This window comes from Tiliqua scincoides, chromosome 4 (genome assembly GCF_035046505.1).
Source record: "Tiliqua scincoides isolate rTilSci1 chromosome 4, rTilSci1.hap2, whole genome shotgun sequence".
NCBI lineage: Eukaryota > Metazoa > Chordata > Lepidosauria > Squamata > Scincidae > Tiliqua > Tiliqua scincoides.
The window spans coordinates 188,384,797-188,404,553 of NC_089824.1; the positions used below are offsets into that span (position 1 = coordinate 188,384,797).

General features: G+C 47.1%; 1 protein-coding gene across 1 annotated transcript in view; it reads right to left on the reverse strand.

Annotated features, from left to right (window-relative positions):
* Positions 1-1,262: 1,262 nt before the first annotated feature.
* The window catches only part of LOC136649153 (adenosine receptor A1-like), a 79,964-nt gene continuing 61,469 nt past the window's right edge, over positions 1,263-19,757 (reverse strand). The window contains exon 3 of the mRNA XM_066625595.1: positions 1,263-1,899. Coding sequence (XP_066481692.1) covers positions 1,263-1,899 — 637 coding nt within the window. The remainder of the gene's footprint in view (positions 1,900-19,757) is intronic.

Consider the following 19,757-nt stretch of genomic DNA (forward strand, 5'->3'; position numbering starts at 1 on the left):
AGTGGCTGCTGTGCCGGGAGCCCAGGCCTTGTACTGACAGAATACGAGTTCCTTCAGTGCAAGGCCCAGATAGGATTTGACTTCTAGCCACTGCACTAAGGGTCAAATATATATATTATATTAAGGATCCAGTCTGAAACAGGGCTAGTTGTCATCTCTTGCTGGTGCTGACTGTCACAAAGCAAGTAAAAGGCACTCTGGCAGTGCACAAAGCTATGCCCTGCTGGATCACCAGTGGGAAGGCTGGCCCCTGCACAGACCTGATTTGTGACTGCTATTCCTTGGGAGAAAGAAGCTCCCATAGCTGCTTCCTTTCAGGGCAACCCCCACCCCCACCATGATTCCAGTTAAGCTAAAAGAACAAGCATGACAGGGTCAATATTGCAGTTAACAATGTACAGTTTGACCCTTAATGTAAGTGTTTTAAGGAGAGGGTGCCATTTTGAATTTTTCATTACATACATCAAAACGTCTGGACTGGCCTGCAAATCCTGCTTGCTGTAGATTGCATCATTGTGGTACCCGGTGGTGAGGAATGGCAGGATTATGGCTGCAGCCCTAAACATGTTTACCAAGGAGTAAACCTCATTGACCGCTATGGGATTTATTTCAGAGTAAACATGCTTAGGACTGCACAGCACAAATCCTTATTCTACTGTAGGAATAATCTGAAATAATGTGTGAAAGTTTACAACAGGTCACAAAAATCCAGACATGCAGTAACCACAAGCACCTAAAATATTGAGCCCGGTGATTGCCCCCTGGATTGCTAAAGAAGTCAGGATGCAATTTTCTCCTTCTAAAAACGCTCCTAGAAATCTTGCTGGCTTCTGAGTGTTGCCAACTTTGTTACAGCCCTCATCTTACCACCACGAACAAATTTCTGTTCATGTTTCCTTCTCCTCTGATACTCCACAGTGAGAGCTGAAACACAAATCCCCATCAATGAAACCACAGATACGTGTTTCCTCTTTATTGGAATGAAAGATACGTCACAGCTTCCTTTTGGGATAATTCCCCTTTAAGTGCGTAAATATGTGTCACTTTAAAAAAAAAATCAAAGAACAGCTCCTAGAATGCTACAGTACTACTAGTAATAAATAATGCCCTGGACTGGCTCTGGGCCTTGCTTGTCCTGCCAGGAGCAGGCCTAACAAATAATAGAGAGAAAGCCAACTTGGCTAGTGAGACAAGGAAAGGCATGATTACACATCATCCCATGTGGCTTGAATGCTCGCAGACAGCTTGGCCTTAGCTGATTCCTAGATGGCAATGTCAGTGTTATCAATATTGTTTGCATTTTTGTGCACATTACAGCAAAAATATTGGTTCCAGATTTGCAGGAATGTGGTCCTGAATTTTTTAATCCTGAAGGCGTAAACGATGGGGTTCATGGCCGAGTTCCCATGCGTCAGAAATATAGCGATGTAGGTGAGGATGCTGTGGGTCTTACAGGAGGGGCAGAAAAAGCTGATGCAGTTACGAGTGTGCAGAGGGAGCCAGCTCACTGCAAACAAGAAAAGAACCAGGGCCAGAGACTTGGCAATTTTCAGCTCCTTCCCATAATATTTCTCTGGGTCCATTGTGCTGGAGGCAACCTTTTTGTTGAGCTGCTTGCGGATGATCTTGAAGACCTCCAGATAGATGATGAACATGAGCAGCAGTGGAGGTAACACCCAGATGAAGAAATTGAAATATACCATGTACTCCATGCTGATGACATTCTCAAACTGACAACTGATGGTGAGCCCCGACTCGCTAGAGTTCATCTCCTGAGTCTTTCTCATTTTATTCAAGTTGTTCCAGCCGAACATGGGGGTCAGCCCTACGAGGAAGGAGACCAGCCAGCAGCAAGCGATAGCCACCCCAGCACGCTTGGGGGTCACCACACTCTTGTAGCTGTGGGAGGAATAAAACAAAACATACCGTGAGACCTTTCTTCAGCACATCTCAGGGAACATTGTGTCTCAATTCAGTGCTTGCTGCACAGCACAAGAGGCAAAGGCAATTTCTGTCCAAAGAAATTCTGCTCACCTACGCTTGCAAAATAGGGATGCATTTTTCAAAATAACCAGACAGCAGCATGCGCTGAACATATCTGATAAAAAGCTGAGATGTGGCTCATAAGGCACAACTTAAAAGGGGGCAAACCAAAGACACAGATGCTGGTACCTCAATCTGAAACAAAGGCTGAAATCCTAAACACATTTTTTAAAAAGTCCTAAAAGAACTCATTGGGACTGACTTTGAACATGGTTAGGATTATGCTGAATCTATCTGTGGACTAACACAACCAGGCTGACCACAAAATACAAGAAGAAAAAGAACTGTGGTGGAAGGAATGGTGCTGGTGCAGCCTAAATAGCCATGGGTTGGATCCAGTATTTTTTCCTGAGCAAATAGCAGTCACAGGGCCAGTGACTGGTCCATCCACACAGCCACCCAAAGCAAATTGTGTTGGTGGCAGGTTGCAAGGGATCTGAGGGGGTGACAGATTCAAGGTGACCTTCACCCTAAGTCTGCCACCACTGCTTCCCTCCAACCTGCTGTCAATCCAAGCTGCGCTGATTTGCTTCATGCTCACTCATGATTTAACCCTTTGCTCCTCCAGGCTCTTCAACTGGATTGAGGGGCCCATGGCTGCTATTTACAAAAAACACAAAACTCCACAAAATATGTGTGGCTCAATGACATATTTAACGTCGTGCCTAGTTTAGGTGGCCTATGGCAACATGGGGATTATATCTGAAATATGGAGATAACAAGAGTGGTCTACTTTACGGAGCTATGGTATGAAATACACTTTAAGCATTTAGGAAAAGGGCTACCAAATATCTCTTATCAAAAACAGAATAACAAAGCTGCAGAATACACTTCTGTCACCATGCATATAGCAGAGCGGATGATATCCTTTTGTGAGAGAGTACTCCAAATACAGGTGCACAGATGATAACAGTGCTCTTAGTAAAACACACAGGGGCGGGGTGTGTGTGTTTGTGTGTGTGTTCTACAGCAAGCAGGCAGCCAAGGTATGGCTTTGTAGGCACGTTGCCTTTTTCTTTTTCCAAAAAATAACGTATTATAAACACTCCTTGTTATACATCCAGGACTGACCCAAGGCCTTCTGATGCCTGAGGTGGCATACTAAATATTGCCCCTCTGTTATCTAGTGATGTGGCAGGCTCTGCTCCTTCCACTCCTTGGACAGGAAAAGGAAGAGCAGGACAGAGCAGAAGACGAAGTGGTGGTAGTTCTCAAATATTTAGCACCGGGACCCACTTTTTAGAATTAGAATCTGTCAGGACCCACCAGAAGTGATGACGTGACTGGAAATGACATCACCAAGCAGGAAAATTGTATCAATCCTAGGCTGCAATCCTACCCACACTTATCCAGGAGTAAGTCCCATTGACTGTTAAAGGCATATACACAATAGCCTGTTCAAAGTACAGTTCTGTAACATTTCCTCAAATGCAGTCATATACCATGGCAGCATCAAGTCTAATATATTAAAAATAAAATATTGAAATGAATGGGGACCCACCTGAAATTGGCTCATGACCCACCTAGTGGGTCCCGACCCACAGTTTGAGAAATACTGCTCTAGCTTACTACTCATCTCTGCTGCCTACTTTCTCTTTTGTTCCTTCCCCCTCTTCTAGTTCCAATTCAGGGAGTGGGAGGAGGAGAGTCGGTGGAGCAGGTAGGCAGACAGAAGTGGGCACCAGCCCCAGCAATCTGCTGTCTGACTCCCCCATCAGCTTCATGGATAGATCATCCCTGCATACATTGCACAAGAGAAAAGAGATCAAAGGAAGAAGCAACCAATATTTTCTGAACTCATACTTCATTTAACTACTTTAGGTCACTGCCAATATTTGTGGGTATATTTATTTTGCTTGAGTCATGCTCAAAAGTGACTGCCATTTTTATAAATATATCTGCCCATCCTTCCAATTGGAGTGCATTCATGTAATTCATGAAACAGAGCCAGGGTGGTGTAGTGGTTAGGAAAGTGGACTTAGACCTGGAAGGTGCAAGTTCAAATCCCCCCTTAGCCATGAAGTTTCCTGGGTGACCTTGTGCCAGTCACTTTCTCTCAGCCTCACCTACCTCACAGGGTTATTGTGAGGATAAAATAAAGCTGTGAGCTGTGTACACCATATAAAAATGTGAAAAATAAAATAGATTGCCACTTGTGTCCACAACAGCATAAAGTGCCACTCTTCAATGGATTTTTTTTTTTTTACTACAGTATTTATTTACAGCTTGGCACTGTAAAACCCCTGGGGGCTGGGGGCTAAGAATAGGCCCTCAGTTTGGCTGTACTTGTCGTAAGAGGCGACTAAACAGCCACCGGGTAGATGGGACTCGTCAGCCTAGGAAGGCAGCTCATCTAAGAGAAGGAAACTCTGACCTCAAACCTCCACTGCCTTGTGGCTACATCCAGTTCTGGAAAAGGCTTCAGGAGTCAACCTCGAGGCAAAATCAGGAGCCGGAGTCCCTTAGGCAGTTCATGGCTGAACACAGTCACGTTCTGGCAACTCCTGCGACGCCGCTGGAACCAACCGTATTGGCTTCTGCCTTTCCATTGGACCATTCCAGCGACATGGAGAGGGGGGATTTGCTGCATGGGTAACAGCCTATCCTCCATACCTTCTTTACCCAGGCCTCGCGCACTGGAGAGGACACTCCAACTTCGCCATACGGCGTCGGCACAACACGGGAAGCAGCAGTTTACCGGTTATAAGTCTTTGCTCGATTGGCGTAGAGCATGACGCCAGGGGCTGCTTCCGACGGTGGGAGAGATCATTGCATCTCATTGGGCAGCTACCGCCCGCCTTAAGCTGGGCAGTCCCCAGCCAGTAAGGTGTTGCCTCGCCACGGTCCGTTAACCTCATGGGGTGCGTGGGGTTTAGGGTGAAAACCGACAAGCGGATCGACAACTCTGCACCATGCAACAGAAAACAGAAAACTACTGCCCTAAAGCTGGGCACCTGGAACGTTAGGACAATGACACCTGGCTTCTCTGATGACCTGCAAGAAATAGACGACGCACGCAAAACAGCTGTCATCGACATGGAGCTGAGCAGACTGCAGATGGACATCGTCGCCCTTCAAGAGACTAGGCTGCCAGATTCCGGATCTGTCAAGGAGAGAAATTTCTCATTTTTCTGGCAGGGAAAACCACCAAACGAAACCAGGGAACATGGCGTTGGCTTTGCGGTCAGAAATACCCTGCTGAAATCCATCATCCCACCTACTGTGGGAAGTGAAAGAATTTTGTCCCTGCAGCTCCAGTCATCAGCAGGACCTATCACTCTCATCAGTGCTTATGCACCGACTCTGTCGTCTCCAGCAGAAGCCAAAGACAAATTCTATGATGACCTGGCCACCACTGTCAAGAAAATCCCTGTAAAAGAGCCATTGTTCATCCTCGGCGATTTCAATGCTAGAGTTGGTGCTGATAACAGTTCATGGCCCACTTGCTTAGGTCAGTTTGGCACTGGGAGGATGAACGAAAATGGCCAACGCCTGCTAGAGTTTTGCTGTCATCACGGTCTCTGTGTCAGCAACACATTCTTCAACACAAAGCCCCAACATAGAGTCTCTTGGAGACATCCAAGATCAAAGCACTGGCACCAGCTCGACCTGATCCTCACCAGACGCTCCAGCCTTCCCAGCATCAAGATCACACGCAGTTATCATGGTGCTACCTGCGACACTGACCACTCCCTGGTGTGCAGCAGAGTGAAACTGCAAACAAAGCGACTGTATCACATGAAAAAGGAAGGAAGACCTCGCATTGATACCAGCAAGACCCGGGATCAGAGAAAAGTGGAGGAATTTGCACAAGCGCTTGAGGAATCTCTTCCAGGCCCGGCCGACGCAAACGCATCCAACAGATGGGAACATTTCAAGAATACCGTTTACAACACCGCCTTGTCCATATTCGGCAAGAAGACCAACAAGGCGGCAGACTGGTTTGAAGCCCACTCTGAGGAGTTGACACCAGTCATTGAGGAAAAGAGGAGAGCTCAAGCAGCATACAAGGCCTGTCCCAGTGAGCGCAACCTGCAGGTCCTCCGAACTGCTCGCAGCAAAGTCCAACAGACTGCCAGGAGATGTGCTAACGACTACTGGCTCCAGCTCTGTTCCGAAATACAGATAGCAGCTGACACGGGCAACATCAAGGGGATGTATGATGGTATCAAGCAGGCCCTAGGTCCAACACAGAAGAAAATTGCCCCTCTGAAGTCTGCCACAGGCGAGGTCATCCAGGATCGGGCGCAGCAGATGGAACGCTGGGTGCAGCACTACTCTGAGCTATATTCCAGAGAAAATGTAGTCACCGAAGAAGCACTGAACAACATTGAGTGCCTGCCTGTGCTGGAAGAGCTTGACAGTGAACCAACCCTAGAAGAACTTCACATGGCCCTGGACTCCCTTGCCTTTGGCAAGGCACCTGGAAAAGACAGCATCCCTGCTGAAGTCCTAAAATGCTGCAAAGAGATCATAGTCACTGAGCTGCATGAAATCCTCTGTCTCTGCTGGAGAGAAGGTGGAGTACCTCAAGACATGAGGGATGCAAACATCATCACGCTGTACAAGAACAAAGGTGACAGGGGTGACTGCAACAACTACCGCGGCATCTCTCTCCTTAGCGTTGTAGGAAAGCTGTTTGCCCGAGTTGTACTAAAGAGGCTCCAGGTACTTGCAGAGAGCGTCTATCCAGAATCGCAGTGTGGATTCCGAGCCAACAGGTCCACCACTGATATGGTATTCTCCCTTAGACAACTGCAGGAGAAATGCAGGGAACAACGACAGCCACTCTTTATAGCCTTCATAGATCTCACAAAGGCTTTTGACCTGGTCAGCAGAGACGGCCTCTTCAAGATTCTCCCCAAGATTGGATGTCCACCCAGGCTCCTCAGCATCATCAGATCTTTCCACAAGGACATGAAGGGCACTGTTGTCTTCGATGGCTCCACATCAGACCCTTTTGACATCCGAAGCGGAGTGAAGCAGGGCTGTGTTCTTGCACCAACCTTGTTTGGGATTTTCTTCGCTGTCCTGCTGAAGCAGGCCTTTGGAACTGCAACAGAAGGCATCTATCTCCGGACCAGATCAGACGGAAAGCTCTTCAACCTCTCCAGACTGAGAGCAAAATCCAAAGTCCAGCTGAAATGTCTGCGTGACTTCCTCTTTGCCGACGATGCAGCTGTCACTACCCACTCTGCCAAAGATCTCCAGCAGCTCATGGATCGTTTTAGCAAGGCCTGCCAAGATTTTGGACTGACAATCAGCCTGAAGAAAACACAGGTCATGGTTCAGGATGTGGACTCACCTCCCTGCATTACAATCTCTGAGCATGAACTGGAGGTTGTCCATGACTTTGTGTACCTTGGCTCAACGATCTCCGACACACATTCTCTCGATACCGAGCTAAACAAGCGCATCGGTAAAGCAGCTACCACGTTTTCCAGACTCACAAAGAGAGTCTGGTCCAACAAGAAGCTGACGGAACATACCAAGATCCAGGTCTACAGAGCTTGCGTCCTGAGTACACTTCTGTACTGCAGCGAGTCATGGACTCTTCGCTCACAACAGGAGAGGAAACTGAGCGCTTTCCACATGCGCTGCCTCCGACGCATCCTCGGCATCACCTGGCAGGACAAAGTTCCAAACAACACAGTCCTGGAACGTGCTGGAATCCCTAGCATGTATTCACTGCTGAAACAGAGACGCCTGCGTTGGCTTGGTCATGTCGTGAGAATGGATGATGGCCGGATCCCAAAGGATCTCCTCTATGGAGAACTCATGCAAGGAAAGCGCCCTACAGGTAGACCACAGCTGCGATACAAGGACATCTGCAAGAGGGATCTGAAGGCCTTAGGGATGGACCTCAACAAGTGGGAAACCCTGGCCTCTGAGCGGCCCGCTTGGAGGCAGGCTGTGCAGCATGGCCTTTCCCAGTTTGAAGAGACACTTGGCCAACAGTCTGAGGCTAAGAGGCAAAGAAGGAAGGCCCATAGCCAGGGAGACAGACCAGGGACAGACTGCACTTGCTCCCGGTGTGGAAGGGATTGTCACTCCCGGATTGGCCTTTTCAGCCACACTAGACGCTGTGCCAGAACCACCTTTCAGAGCGCGATACCATAGTCTTTCGAGACTGAAGGTTGCCAATACTGTAAATAAATACTGTACTTTACAGTTTGTCCTTTTCTCTCTTTTAATTTAATTTTTATCAAATGCATTTTTATTGGACTTTAAGAGCCTGTCCCTTCCTAACAAAAAAGAAATGTGGTCCCAGTACAACCATTACAACATTACATAAGCGAAACCACAACCCCCATCCCCCAGGTCTAAGTCCCTTTGGAGCGAGCAGCTTGTTTTGAAACAAACATAATCAGTCAATTCATTGAGTACCTCTGCAGCTGCCACTTTTCTGATGAGATGGTCCATTTTTAGTGTAACCTCTACAAAGGAATAGCAAAGGGTAATGAAGTTAAGCTATAGCGCTTGAGACTTTTTGCATTGCAGATGACTGAGAAAGTGGCAGGAATGGTGTGGATTGGGAAAGTGGCAAACTGTCCTTCAAATTGCAGACAAGGAAAGTGCAATAGGGAATAAGTGCTAGCATGCACTGTCACAAATGTGCCATAAGGTACGTTTGCAGAACTTAGTGCTGGCCGAGCAGCAGAGCTAGCCCAGCGCCAGCAAGCGCAGGGCTAGTGCTGGGGGATAGCTGGCGCTCTGCTGCTTGCTGAATCACCGGGCAGTGGAGAAGTAGGTGGGGACATGGGAAGAGGCGGGGAGGTGGCTTCCAGGATGGGGGGAGGTGGGCAAAGGACAGGGAGGTTGTATTCTAGGGGAGGGAGCGGGGCAGGCAGAAAGCAGGATCAGTAGAGCTCAGCTCCACTGGATCCTGAGCTCTGTGTCAGGCCACGCGGCCCAACACAGAACTCTTTGATTCTGCGCCAGCCCAAGGGTTGCTGCAGAATCGAGTAACTCCATTGCAGGGTACTTTCCTTACCTGGGGGAAGGGAACAAATGTCCCCCGAGGAGCTGCTGCCGGCTGCCCAGTTGCATGTTGGATGCCGTGGCAGGCATTTTTGGTGCTACAGCAGCACCGTGGCACCGTGGCAGCCCCATACTCTGGGCAGCTCAGGATTGGGCTGTAAGTCATTGAGAAAGGCCACAGAGAGGGAGGCAGGGGCCAAAGGGAGCTTGGCCTCCCACTGTCTTTACTTGGCCTCCATGCAGCGCAATCCTATCTTGTGCTGGAATAGGCAAGCCAGGAGGCTTGTGCTGTATCTAGAGCAAGGTCAGGCTGCAAAGTGGCTCAGCCAAAGGTAAGGGGAAACTCTTCCCCTTACCCCCAGGTAAGCTACTGCAGTCTGTATAGGTCTCCTCAGACTTGCGCCACCTCCTGAGGCAGCACAAGGACAGTGGAGCAGCTTGAAGCTGCTCCGTGCTGCTTGGGTATAGGGGCTAGGATCCGGCATAACAGCTCTGCCTCCTGTTCCTTGTCCACCCACCCCCAGGACCACCCTCTCCCTGCCCTCCCCCTGCCCCAGAACACCTCCCTTCCGCCTCCTCCTTGCCTCCTCTCTGCCCTCCACAGAGCCTTGCGTAGGCCAATCTTGGCCGATGCAAGGCTCACTCCCTCTGTTGGCACGGAGGCTGAATTCAGTCTCTGTAGACTAGTGCGCCTCTGCGTGCCGGTCCAACTGACTCTCGAGGAGGCACAAACGTGCCTTATGCCATGTTTGTGACTCTCCTGGGCTGGCACAAGGGACTGGATTGCGCCCTTAGTGTAATATCTTTAGGTTTCCAAGCATGAATGAGACTGTCTTCGGGTCAAGCTTTGTAAATACGCATAGAACCAAGCACGTATGAGGATCCTAAGGTGGGGAGGAACGAAGAGGTCATCAAATCAAACTCCCTATTGAAAAGTAGACTTTTATGCTAACTAATGCCCCCCAGTTCAGTCTGTACAATTCAAACAACAGAGGTGCTGCCAGCCACATACTACAGGAGGGAGAAGGACAAAACATAATCAGGTCACTGCCAATCTACTCTGAGTGGGAAACCCCTTCTAAACCCAGCATACAACTTTCAGCTCATCTGGAAATTTCACGCTCACCTCAGTGGAAATGTTTTAAGCCAGGCATCGATCCTAAACACAAACAATGCCAGAGACTGCCAAGGACATCCTCCTGCCACTCCCCCAGTCCTGTGCAAAACTAGACAGAAGACTCACACAATTAAGTTTTCATCATGATGCCATATCATTTTCTGAGAAAATTGAATTCCCACAATGCAATGCTCCGGCAAATCTAATGCACCAATAATAGGGCGACAAAGAGCAATTACTCTGTGGCTTTCTTTAGACACTGCTTAGACAAAGGGAATTCTAGCCTGTCCTGCAAAGGCAGAGGAAGACCTCATAGGAGAACACAGCAGGGAGGGCACGTTCCTTGGACAAGAACCCTGGCAGTGCAAACCAATCAGCATAAAAACCGCTTCCTTCAGCTCAAGACCGATTATTTATGGAAGATTAATCAACTCTAAAGCCTGCCAGTGAAAGGCAGGCCAAAGGAATTTTCATTTTATCAAGTGCCAGGCCACAAGCACTGAATACCTAAATGTGTGGAAAGCCAGAGTTCTGCTCTGTGTTGATGTCCACTGTGTAGAGACCTCAAAGCACCTTAAGTGGCTCAAAAACAGAACACCAAGTACAAATTGCAGAGTTAGGCTGCAATCCTATACACCAATTTAGCTTGGAGGAAGACATGTTGACATCAATGGGGCTTACTTCTGAGTAGACATGCCTAGGATTGCACTGTTGGGGCCCAATCCTATCCAAGTTTCTAGTACTGATGCACCATGTCAAAGGGGTGTGAGTTGTATCCAGTAGTGGGGGGGAAGGGGCGCAGTCATGGAGGCCTTCTCAAGGTAAGAGAATGTTTTTTCCCTTACCTTGGGGCTGCATTGTGGCTGCCACTGCATTAGAACTGAAAAGTTGGATTGGGCCCTTAGTTACTGCCACTGAGTACTTCAATAACAGTCTTATAGACCAAACCAATGTAATTAAAGGGTGCATTAGTAGTGGATGTTTTTCCATTCTCTTCCATTCTCTTTTGGATAATTATCAGCAGAGAGGGCTTTTTTTTTTTTTTTTTTTTTTTGCATTATTAATATAGCATATGGAAGTAAGGCTGTACATTTAGTTGTGCCAATGTATTTATGTTGAAGTGAATTCATTGTGTAATATTTGCCATCATAGCCTTAGAGACCTTTCAGAACTCTACAGCTCCATAGCTCAAAAAGTCCATCACTGAAGTGCCCCTTATTTCCAGAATTTAAGCTGGTAGCAATGCCAGTGAATAAACAACAGTTTGATAAGCAAAACACCACCTGGCATTTTACTGAGGTTTTATTTCAGCCCAAACAAGTTTCATCATGGCAAAAACAGGTATTTTGTGTTCCCTCTCTCTGCAAAAAGCCTTCAAGGCCAAAGGGACAATGCTTTGTTAACTGAAGTTTCCTCCTGCTTACAGAGAGGCGGCCCATCCATGAGGCCAACTGAGGCAGCTGCCTTAGGCACCAGATTCTCAGGGGACACCTACCACACTCTGGTTTGGAAGAGGAGGACAGAGTGGAAGAGAAAGCATAATGGTAGGCTACAGCATCTAGCTTGCCAATCTCCTCCATACTTCCTCTTCTGCTCCATCCCCCTCTTCTTTTCCAGCTCAGGGAGTGGGAGGAGTAGAGCCTGGCTCCTCAATAAGTAAGGGGGGCAGCACTTGGCATGCCATCTCAGGTGCTGAAAATTCTTGGGCCAGCCCTGTGAAAGAAGCATCATTTTCCTGTCATCCACTTCCTTATTTGGTAAACAGATTTTGGAAGTGCTTCAAAATATGTTAAAGCAGGTTGACCACAGGTGACATGGAGAGAAAAGAAATTAGAGTCACACCACAGGCAATGGTATCTCTGTCAAGCCCCCTTCAGCAGTCTGTTTTCTTACAGCACTTTTACCCCGTCTTTCTCCCCAGAGAGACCCAAAGCAGCTTACCAAAAGCAAATAAAAAGTCTTCAAAACTTATTTCAGTCCTCAGCCTAAAAATGCAAGTCTACAGACATGGCATGCTCTCCCAGAAAACAGCGGATATGCAGAGGTGAGAGGGCAGGAGAATACTCGAAGCACACTGTGAAGACTCTGGAGTGAGAGAGCAGCGCCCAGGGGTAGCAAGTGACAACCTCTTAAGCATCAGCTGGTAGGCGGAAGAGGCAGAGGGCAATGCCATGCAGTCTGACTCCTCAATGTCCTAGACATGTTCACCTGTCACCTTCCTTACTGTCTTTCAGGAACCAGGCAAAGTGGGTCTTGTTCTGTAAGCTCCTTAATGACATTTCTAATATCGGGTCCTTTGTGTAATGTACTGATTTCCTGCTTTGTTTGGATGTTTATTTGCATGTATGAGTACAGTTATCTGACATTTTGTTCTACTGTCTTAACATTTTTTTTCTGTAGATGTTCTCTGTAAACTGCCTTGAGGCTGACACCAAAGGCAGGATAGAAATGCTTAAATAAAACAAGCAAATAAACACAAACAAATGAGTGGCACTATTTCTAGGGCAATACAGATGGTCAGCTGTATAGGCACACAGCCAATGCCAGAATCCCCAGGAAAGAGGACTCTGCCCAGTTACTTTTTTCCCCCCAGAAATTAAATGTGTGATGCATTGTTTCAGCCTAGTACCGAGCGGATGTGTTCTGCATGGGATGTAGTGTAAGGTACAGGCAAGAGCCATGAGATGATATGAAGCTGGTTTCAGTCCCCAAATGAGGGGTTCAATAATTTTGTCATAAGACTGGAATTTGACAACACAAATGAGCATGGCATGAGAACAATGTATGAGGCAATGCATGGCCAGTTGCCTGGAATGGACAAAAGAGGGTTAATAAATGTTAATGGCCAATGAAACTCCTTGAATGGGAATCTCTTCAAGACCCTGCAGTACATCTACCTGAGAGAAGGGGCTGATTCCCCCCTTGCCTTTTCCCTTTCTGAATTAGTGAAGATGGCAAATGGGCTGTGTGAGTTGGAGATTTGGAGGAGAGAGAGAGAGAGAGAGAGAGAGAGAGAGAGAGAGCACAAGCTGGGATTTGATCTGAGAGAGACCAAAGCCAAGAGGAAGAGCTGGCAGCTTAAGACTGCAGAAGGCACATGTAGCTGATGTTGCTCGCAGGAACGTGATATCTAACTCCATCCAATGCATTTACAAATCACACTTGCATATTTGTAAATAAAGCAAATAATACAAAGCCACCACAAGCCTATAGTGATTTCTCCTCCAAAGGAAGCCCAAAGTCAGATTGGGCTGCAACTCCTGGAACTTTTCTGCTTGGAGAAGTGGGGTGCAAGCATGTAACAATTTAATAGCAGGCAATGGGTCAAACTTTTGTAACCGACAAGAGTTTGGATGTAGGATTTGCTGCCCACTATACACAAAAACCCTTGCGCAGAATCTTACAGGTGGGAAGTTACTTTCATCAATCAAATACTTGGGCTTTCCCATGGGGAGAAGACTGGTCTACTAATTGATCAGTGTTTTCCTCTCATAACAGAGCAACATTGCAAGTAAACCCTTAGATGCAGGCTAATGAGTAGGATGATGGTGGAGTACTTATAGTAAGTACTCAGGAGACAGACTGCGTGGCACCAGGTTTAGAAATGGTGGGAGGAACAAGGGCTGGTTCCAAAAGGGCACCAGAAGGATGCTCGGTCTGCAAAATGTACATATGCTTGGTGGAAACATTTTTGAATGGTGGGGTTCTTCTGCAATGCACAGCAGAGCAGATGACACACAGAAAGACACTGGGCACAGTCCAGCTCAAGGTTGGGTTCACTTAGCAAGATGGTGGCTGGCCAAAGGTTTTTTTTGTAAGGGAGATTATTGGTGAATTGCCTGGTACTTGGATGATTTTCTCAATGGATCCAACTGCTGGAAATCCAACTGCTGGAAAATATGTGATCAATTCTGAGTGTTTGTGGATGATGGTCCTTTCTCCTCCAAATCCCAACTAATGCTACCCTTGACATTTCTCAGTGCTCAGGGAAGTGGGGAGAGCATAAAAGAACTTCCATGCCATCTAGGCTTCTGGTCAAGACACCCCTCTAGTCTTCCAAACTACAATACAGGCCACTAAGAAGCACCCCAGACCACAAAGAGCCTGGACGCTGATGTATTTTGTCACACTATCTTCATAAATAATGCAAACCATCTTATACATGATTAAGGGTGCAATCCTAACCGGCGCTGGAACAGGCAGGCCAGTGAGCCTGCACTGTATCCAGCACAGGTTTGGGCCTGTCCGAGGCTCAGCCCGAGTCAAGAGGAACCTTTCCCCTTACCTCAGGAAGAGCTGCAGCAGCCCCAATGAGTCTACTCGGATCTGTGCCACCTGACAAGGTGGTGCAAATCCAAGCAGCCTGGAACTGCCTAGGGCCACCCAGAAACAGGGCCTGCCTCCCGCTCCCCGCCCACCATCCCCTGGGAATGCCTGCCGCCTTCCTTTCCTCCTCCCTGAAATTCTTCCCTCCTGCCTCCTCCCTGCCCTCCCCACATTCCCTCCAGACCCCTGCGCTGGCCAAGCTTAGCCGACGCAAACTCACCCATCCACAGGGCCTACATCAGCACAGGAGGCTGTCACATGTCTGTGTGCTGGCCTAACTCTCCTTATAAGAACATAAGAACAGCCCCACTGGATCAGGCCATAGGCCCATCTAGTCCAGCTTCCTGTATCTCACAGCGGCCCACCAAATGCCCCAGGGAGCACACCAGATAACAAGAGACCTCACCCTGGTGCCCTCCCTTGCATCTGGCATTCTGACATAACCCATTTCTAAAATCAGGAGGTTGCGCATACACATCATGGCTTGTACCCCATAATGGATTTTTCCTCCAGAAACTTGTCCAATCCCCTTTTAAAGGCGTCTAGGCTAGACGCCAGCACCACATCCTGTGGCAAGGAGTTCCACAGACCGACCACACGCTGAGTAAAGAAATATTTTCTTTTGTCTGTCCTAACCCGCCCAACACTCAATTTTAGTGGATGTCCCCTGGTTCTGGTATTATGTGAGAGTGTAAAGAGCATCTCCCTATCCACTCTGTCCATCCCCTGCATAATTTTGTATGTCTCAATCATGTCCCCCCTCAGGCGTCTCTTTTCTAGGCTGAAGAGGCCCAAACGCCGTAGCCTTTCCTCATAAGGAAGGTGCCCCAGCCCCGTAATCAGCTTAGTTGCTCTCTTTTGCACCTTTTCCATTTCCACTATGTCTTTTTTGAGATGCGGCGACCAGAACTGGACACAATACTCCAGGTGTGGCCTTACCATAGATTTGTACAACGGCATTATAATACTAGCCGTTTTGTTCTCAATACCCTTCCTAATGATCCCAAGCATAGAATTGGCCTTCTTCACTGCCGCTGCACATTGGGTCGACACTTTCATCGACCTGTCCACCACCACCCCAAGATCTCTCTCCTGATCTGTCACAGACAGCTCAGAACCCATCAGGCTATATGTGAAGTTTTGATTTTTTGCCCCAATGTGCATGACTTTACACTTACTGACATTGAAGCGCATCTGCCATTTTGCTGCCCATTCTGCCAGTCTGGAGAGATCCTTCTGGAGCTCCTCACAATCACTTCTGGTCTTCACCACTCGGAAAAGTTTGGTGTCGTCTGCAAACTTAGCCACTTCACTGCTCAACCCTGTCTCCAGGTCATTTATGAAGAGGTTGAAAAGCACCAGTCCCAGAACAGATCCTTGGGGCACACTGCTTTTCACCTCTCTCCATTGTGAAAATTGCCCATTGACACCCACTCTCTGCTTCCTGGCCTCCAACCAGTTCTCAATCCACGAGAGGACCTGTCCTCTAATTCCCTGACTGTGGAGTTTTTTTCAGTAGTCTTTGGTGAGGGACCGTGTCAAACGCCTTCTGAAAGTCCAGATATATAATGTCCATGGGTTCTCCCGCATCCACATGCCTGTTGACCTTTTCAAAGAATTCTATAAGGTTCGTGAGGCAAGACTTACCCTTACAGAAGCCATGCTGACTCTCCCTCAGCAAGGCCTGTTCGTCTATGTGTTTTGAGATCCTATCTTTGATGAGGCATTCCACCATCTTACCCGGTATGGATGTTAGGCTGACCGGCCTATAGTTTCCCGGGTCCCCCCTCTTTCCCTTTTTAAAAATAGGCGTGACATTTGCTATCCTCCAATCTTCTGGCACCATGGCCGTTTTGAGGGACAAGTTGCATACCTTAGTCAAGAGGTCTTCAACTTCATTCTTCAATTCCCTAATAACTCTTGGGTGGATGCCATCAGGGCCCGGTGACTTATTGATCTTTAATTTATCAATGAGGTCTGAAACATCTTCTCTTTTAACCTCTATCTGACTTAACTCCTCGGTCAGGAGGGGCCGTTCGGGCAGCGGTATCTGCCCGAGGTCTTCTGCCGTGAAGACAGATGCAAAGAACTCATTTAATTTCTCTGCCATCTCTAAGTCTCCTTTTATCTCCCCTTTCCCTCCCTCACCATCCAGAGGGCCAACCGCTTCTCTGGCGGGTTTCCTGCTTCTAACATATTTGAAGAAGCTTTTATTATTCCCCTTAATGTTGCTGGCCATGCGTTCCTCATAGTCTCGCTTGGCCTCCAGTATCACCTTCTTACATTTCTTTTGCCACAGTTTATATTCCTTTTTATTCTCCTCATTAGGGCAAGACTTCCATTTACGGAAGGAAGCTTCCTTGCCCTTCACAGCCTCTCTAACTTGGCTGGTTAGCCATGCGGGCACCCTCCTGGATTTAGTGGAACCCTTCTTTCTTTGCAGTATACACCTCTGCTGGGCCTCTATTACTGTTGTTTTAAAGGTGCAAAAGGGCTTTATGTTGGTGCAAAAGGGCTTTATGGCACTTTGTAACAATGTTGGGCCAGTGCAAGAGACTTGCATCGACCCAAGGGCACCTCTGGACTGCCCCATATGAAACAGAAGAGATGCCTCATAAATTAGTAAAATAGAAACATCATTTCTGACCTTGGCAAGAAACAAGAGATACAGTGAGTGACACTCTCTAGTGAGCAATACACTTCTTACTTTCTTAATGGATGTTGCAACAAAGTCCTGGTCTCATCCAATGTGCATCTAGTCTTTGCAGTCTACTCACACTTGAGCTTATTCCAGCTTCTCCATCTGTCCGAGGAGCAGATGCTATTAAGGGAGACATACCCCTCCTCTTGCTGATTCTTATCTCTGAATGCTGCTATAGCAGCAGCCAAACAGGAATCAGCAGTGAGCAGAGTTGGCAACCGCTTCTCCTTTGAGCAGCTATCTCCTTCAGCCAATGTCAGGGCCACTTGGAGAAGGCACAGCAGCCAACTTTCTGCAGATGAATTTAGACACATTCTCCTGTACTTTTAGTGCCATCAGTCTCTCACCAAGAGCCACTTAATTGCCCCTTCCCCATCTCTCACTATTACTTGCTGCTGAAAGCGTGTCTGTGCCTGTTGTAGTGGGTTACCAACCTTTCAACCTTTCAGCCCTTGTTACTGTGTCTTAGCTGTGGTTTGATCATGGCATGGAGATAGATCTTATCATCTGGTAACTGCAGCTGATCATGTGACTGCCAAAGGCACAGCTATAGTGACTGTTTCAAAAGATATAGGTGTCCCTTTACTATGCAACAGCCTGTTTTTGGAAGCAGAGTGTGTCTGTAAAGTGACCATAATTTGCTAACAAGTTGACCAGTTTGCTAACACAGTGGAAAGAATGTTCCTAAATGTGAAAAATATATGCAGTTACTTTGGGCGGCATTCAAAGAAAATTATTCACGACTAAATCCCATTGAAATGAATGGGGCTTATGTTAGTCATGACTAACTAGTCTCATTTATTTCAATGTTGCTTAGCTATGACTGTCTTGGCACACAACACAGTCATTTGTCAGGGACAAGTCCAAGAAAACAAAGACCATCCCTTCTAAATAGGGACAGTAAGAAGCAGTGATGTAACTAGAGGGGGTGTAAAGTGCTAAGTTTTGCAGGGAGCCTCACTGCAGTATGGCATTCGCTTCCATTTTGCTCCCACCGCCTGAAATGGCTCCGAAGGGGAGGGGAAAGGCCACTTGCATGCTGCAGTAAGGCTCTCTCCAAAACTTAGTACTTTGTACCTCCTCTAGCTAAGCCACTGATAAGAAGGCACATGAGGCAGTGCTGACCCAAAATATGTGTTTTGGTGCCTGAAGAGAACATGAAATGCTTTCTCATCACCCTTTCTCGTCACACACCCATTTCCTTCTTTCTTTCAAATCTCTCCTCTTTCCTTCATTTTCTGTTAAATTGTCCCCTTTCCTTTGTATTTGCTTAGGGGAGCAACTGTGAAATTGATGCCATTTAATTCTCTCTCAGTATACCTGTAAGAATATACACCTGCAAATTTATAAGTAAGCAATTGTGATAAATGCTTCCAAATCTGCTGCCTGAGGCAGCCCACTTTATCCTGCTTCATGGGAGGGACTGCCTTTTTGGCAGTAGCATAGCTAGAGGAGGTGCAAAGCACTAAGTTTTGCAAGTCCCTGAACACGCCATGGAAGCAGTCCCTCCCCTTCAGAACTATTCACTTCCATCTTGCTCTCACCACTGGGAATGGCTCCAAAGGGGAGGGGCCCCTTGCATGGCACATTCAGGCGCCTGCAAAACTTAGTGCTTTGCACCCCCTCTAGCTATGCCACTGGTTGCTGGGAGTACGCAGGATACCTAGAACCTGCAGGGGTAAAAGGAAAGGTGTTTGAGCCTTTTCTCTTGATAGTTCTCACCTATAGGCTTGCTGCTGATCTGCCAAGTTAGTATACACTGTACAATACTTGTAAGAATGTATTAAGAGGCAATACATGCAGGCATGCAGTAGATATATATTAACAGATGCATTGGTGCAGCATAAACTTTCATGAACTAAGTCCACTTTGTCAGATGCAATGGAACAGAAAATCAATATGTCTAATAAAAATTGTCTGTCAATTATCTAATTGTCAATATGTCTATTTGAAACATTGGTAGCCAACTTGATAACCTAAGCCAGTGCTTCTCAAACTGTGGGTTGGGACCCATTAGGTGGGTCGTGAGCCAATTTCAGGTGGGTCCCCATTCATTTCAATATTTTATTTTTAATATATTAGACTTGATGCTGCCATGGTATGAGACTGCTTTAGGGGAAATGTTACAAATCTGTACTTTAAATAAGCTAATATGTAGATGCTTTTAACAATGATAGTCAATGGGATTTACTCCTGGGTAAGTGCCAGTAGGATTACAGCCTAGGATTGTTAAAAAAATTTCCCTGCTTGATGATGTCACTTCTGGTCATGACATCACTTCTGGTGGATCCTGACAGATTCTCATTCTAAAAAGTGGGTCCCAGTGCTAAAAGTGTGAAAACCACTGACCTAAGCAAAAGAAAACTCATGTTCAAGAGCCAGCTTCCACACTTGGAGATTGTCTTAAATGATAAGATGAGAACAATAAAAATTGGGGAGTTTGTCACTGTGTGAAGCGTAGAAGTGATTTCACTTGCGGAAGTGCGAAAGAGGGAATGTATTCCTGTAAATCTCCGTGGAGCTGTTGCCATGGAGCTTGTGAAGATCAGAGGCTTGTATGAGGCACGCATTTCCTAAACAAACAGGCAG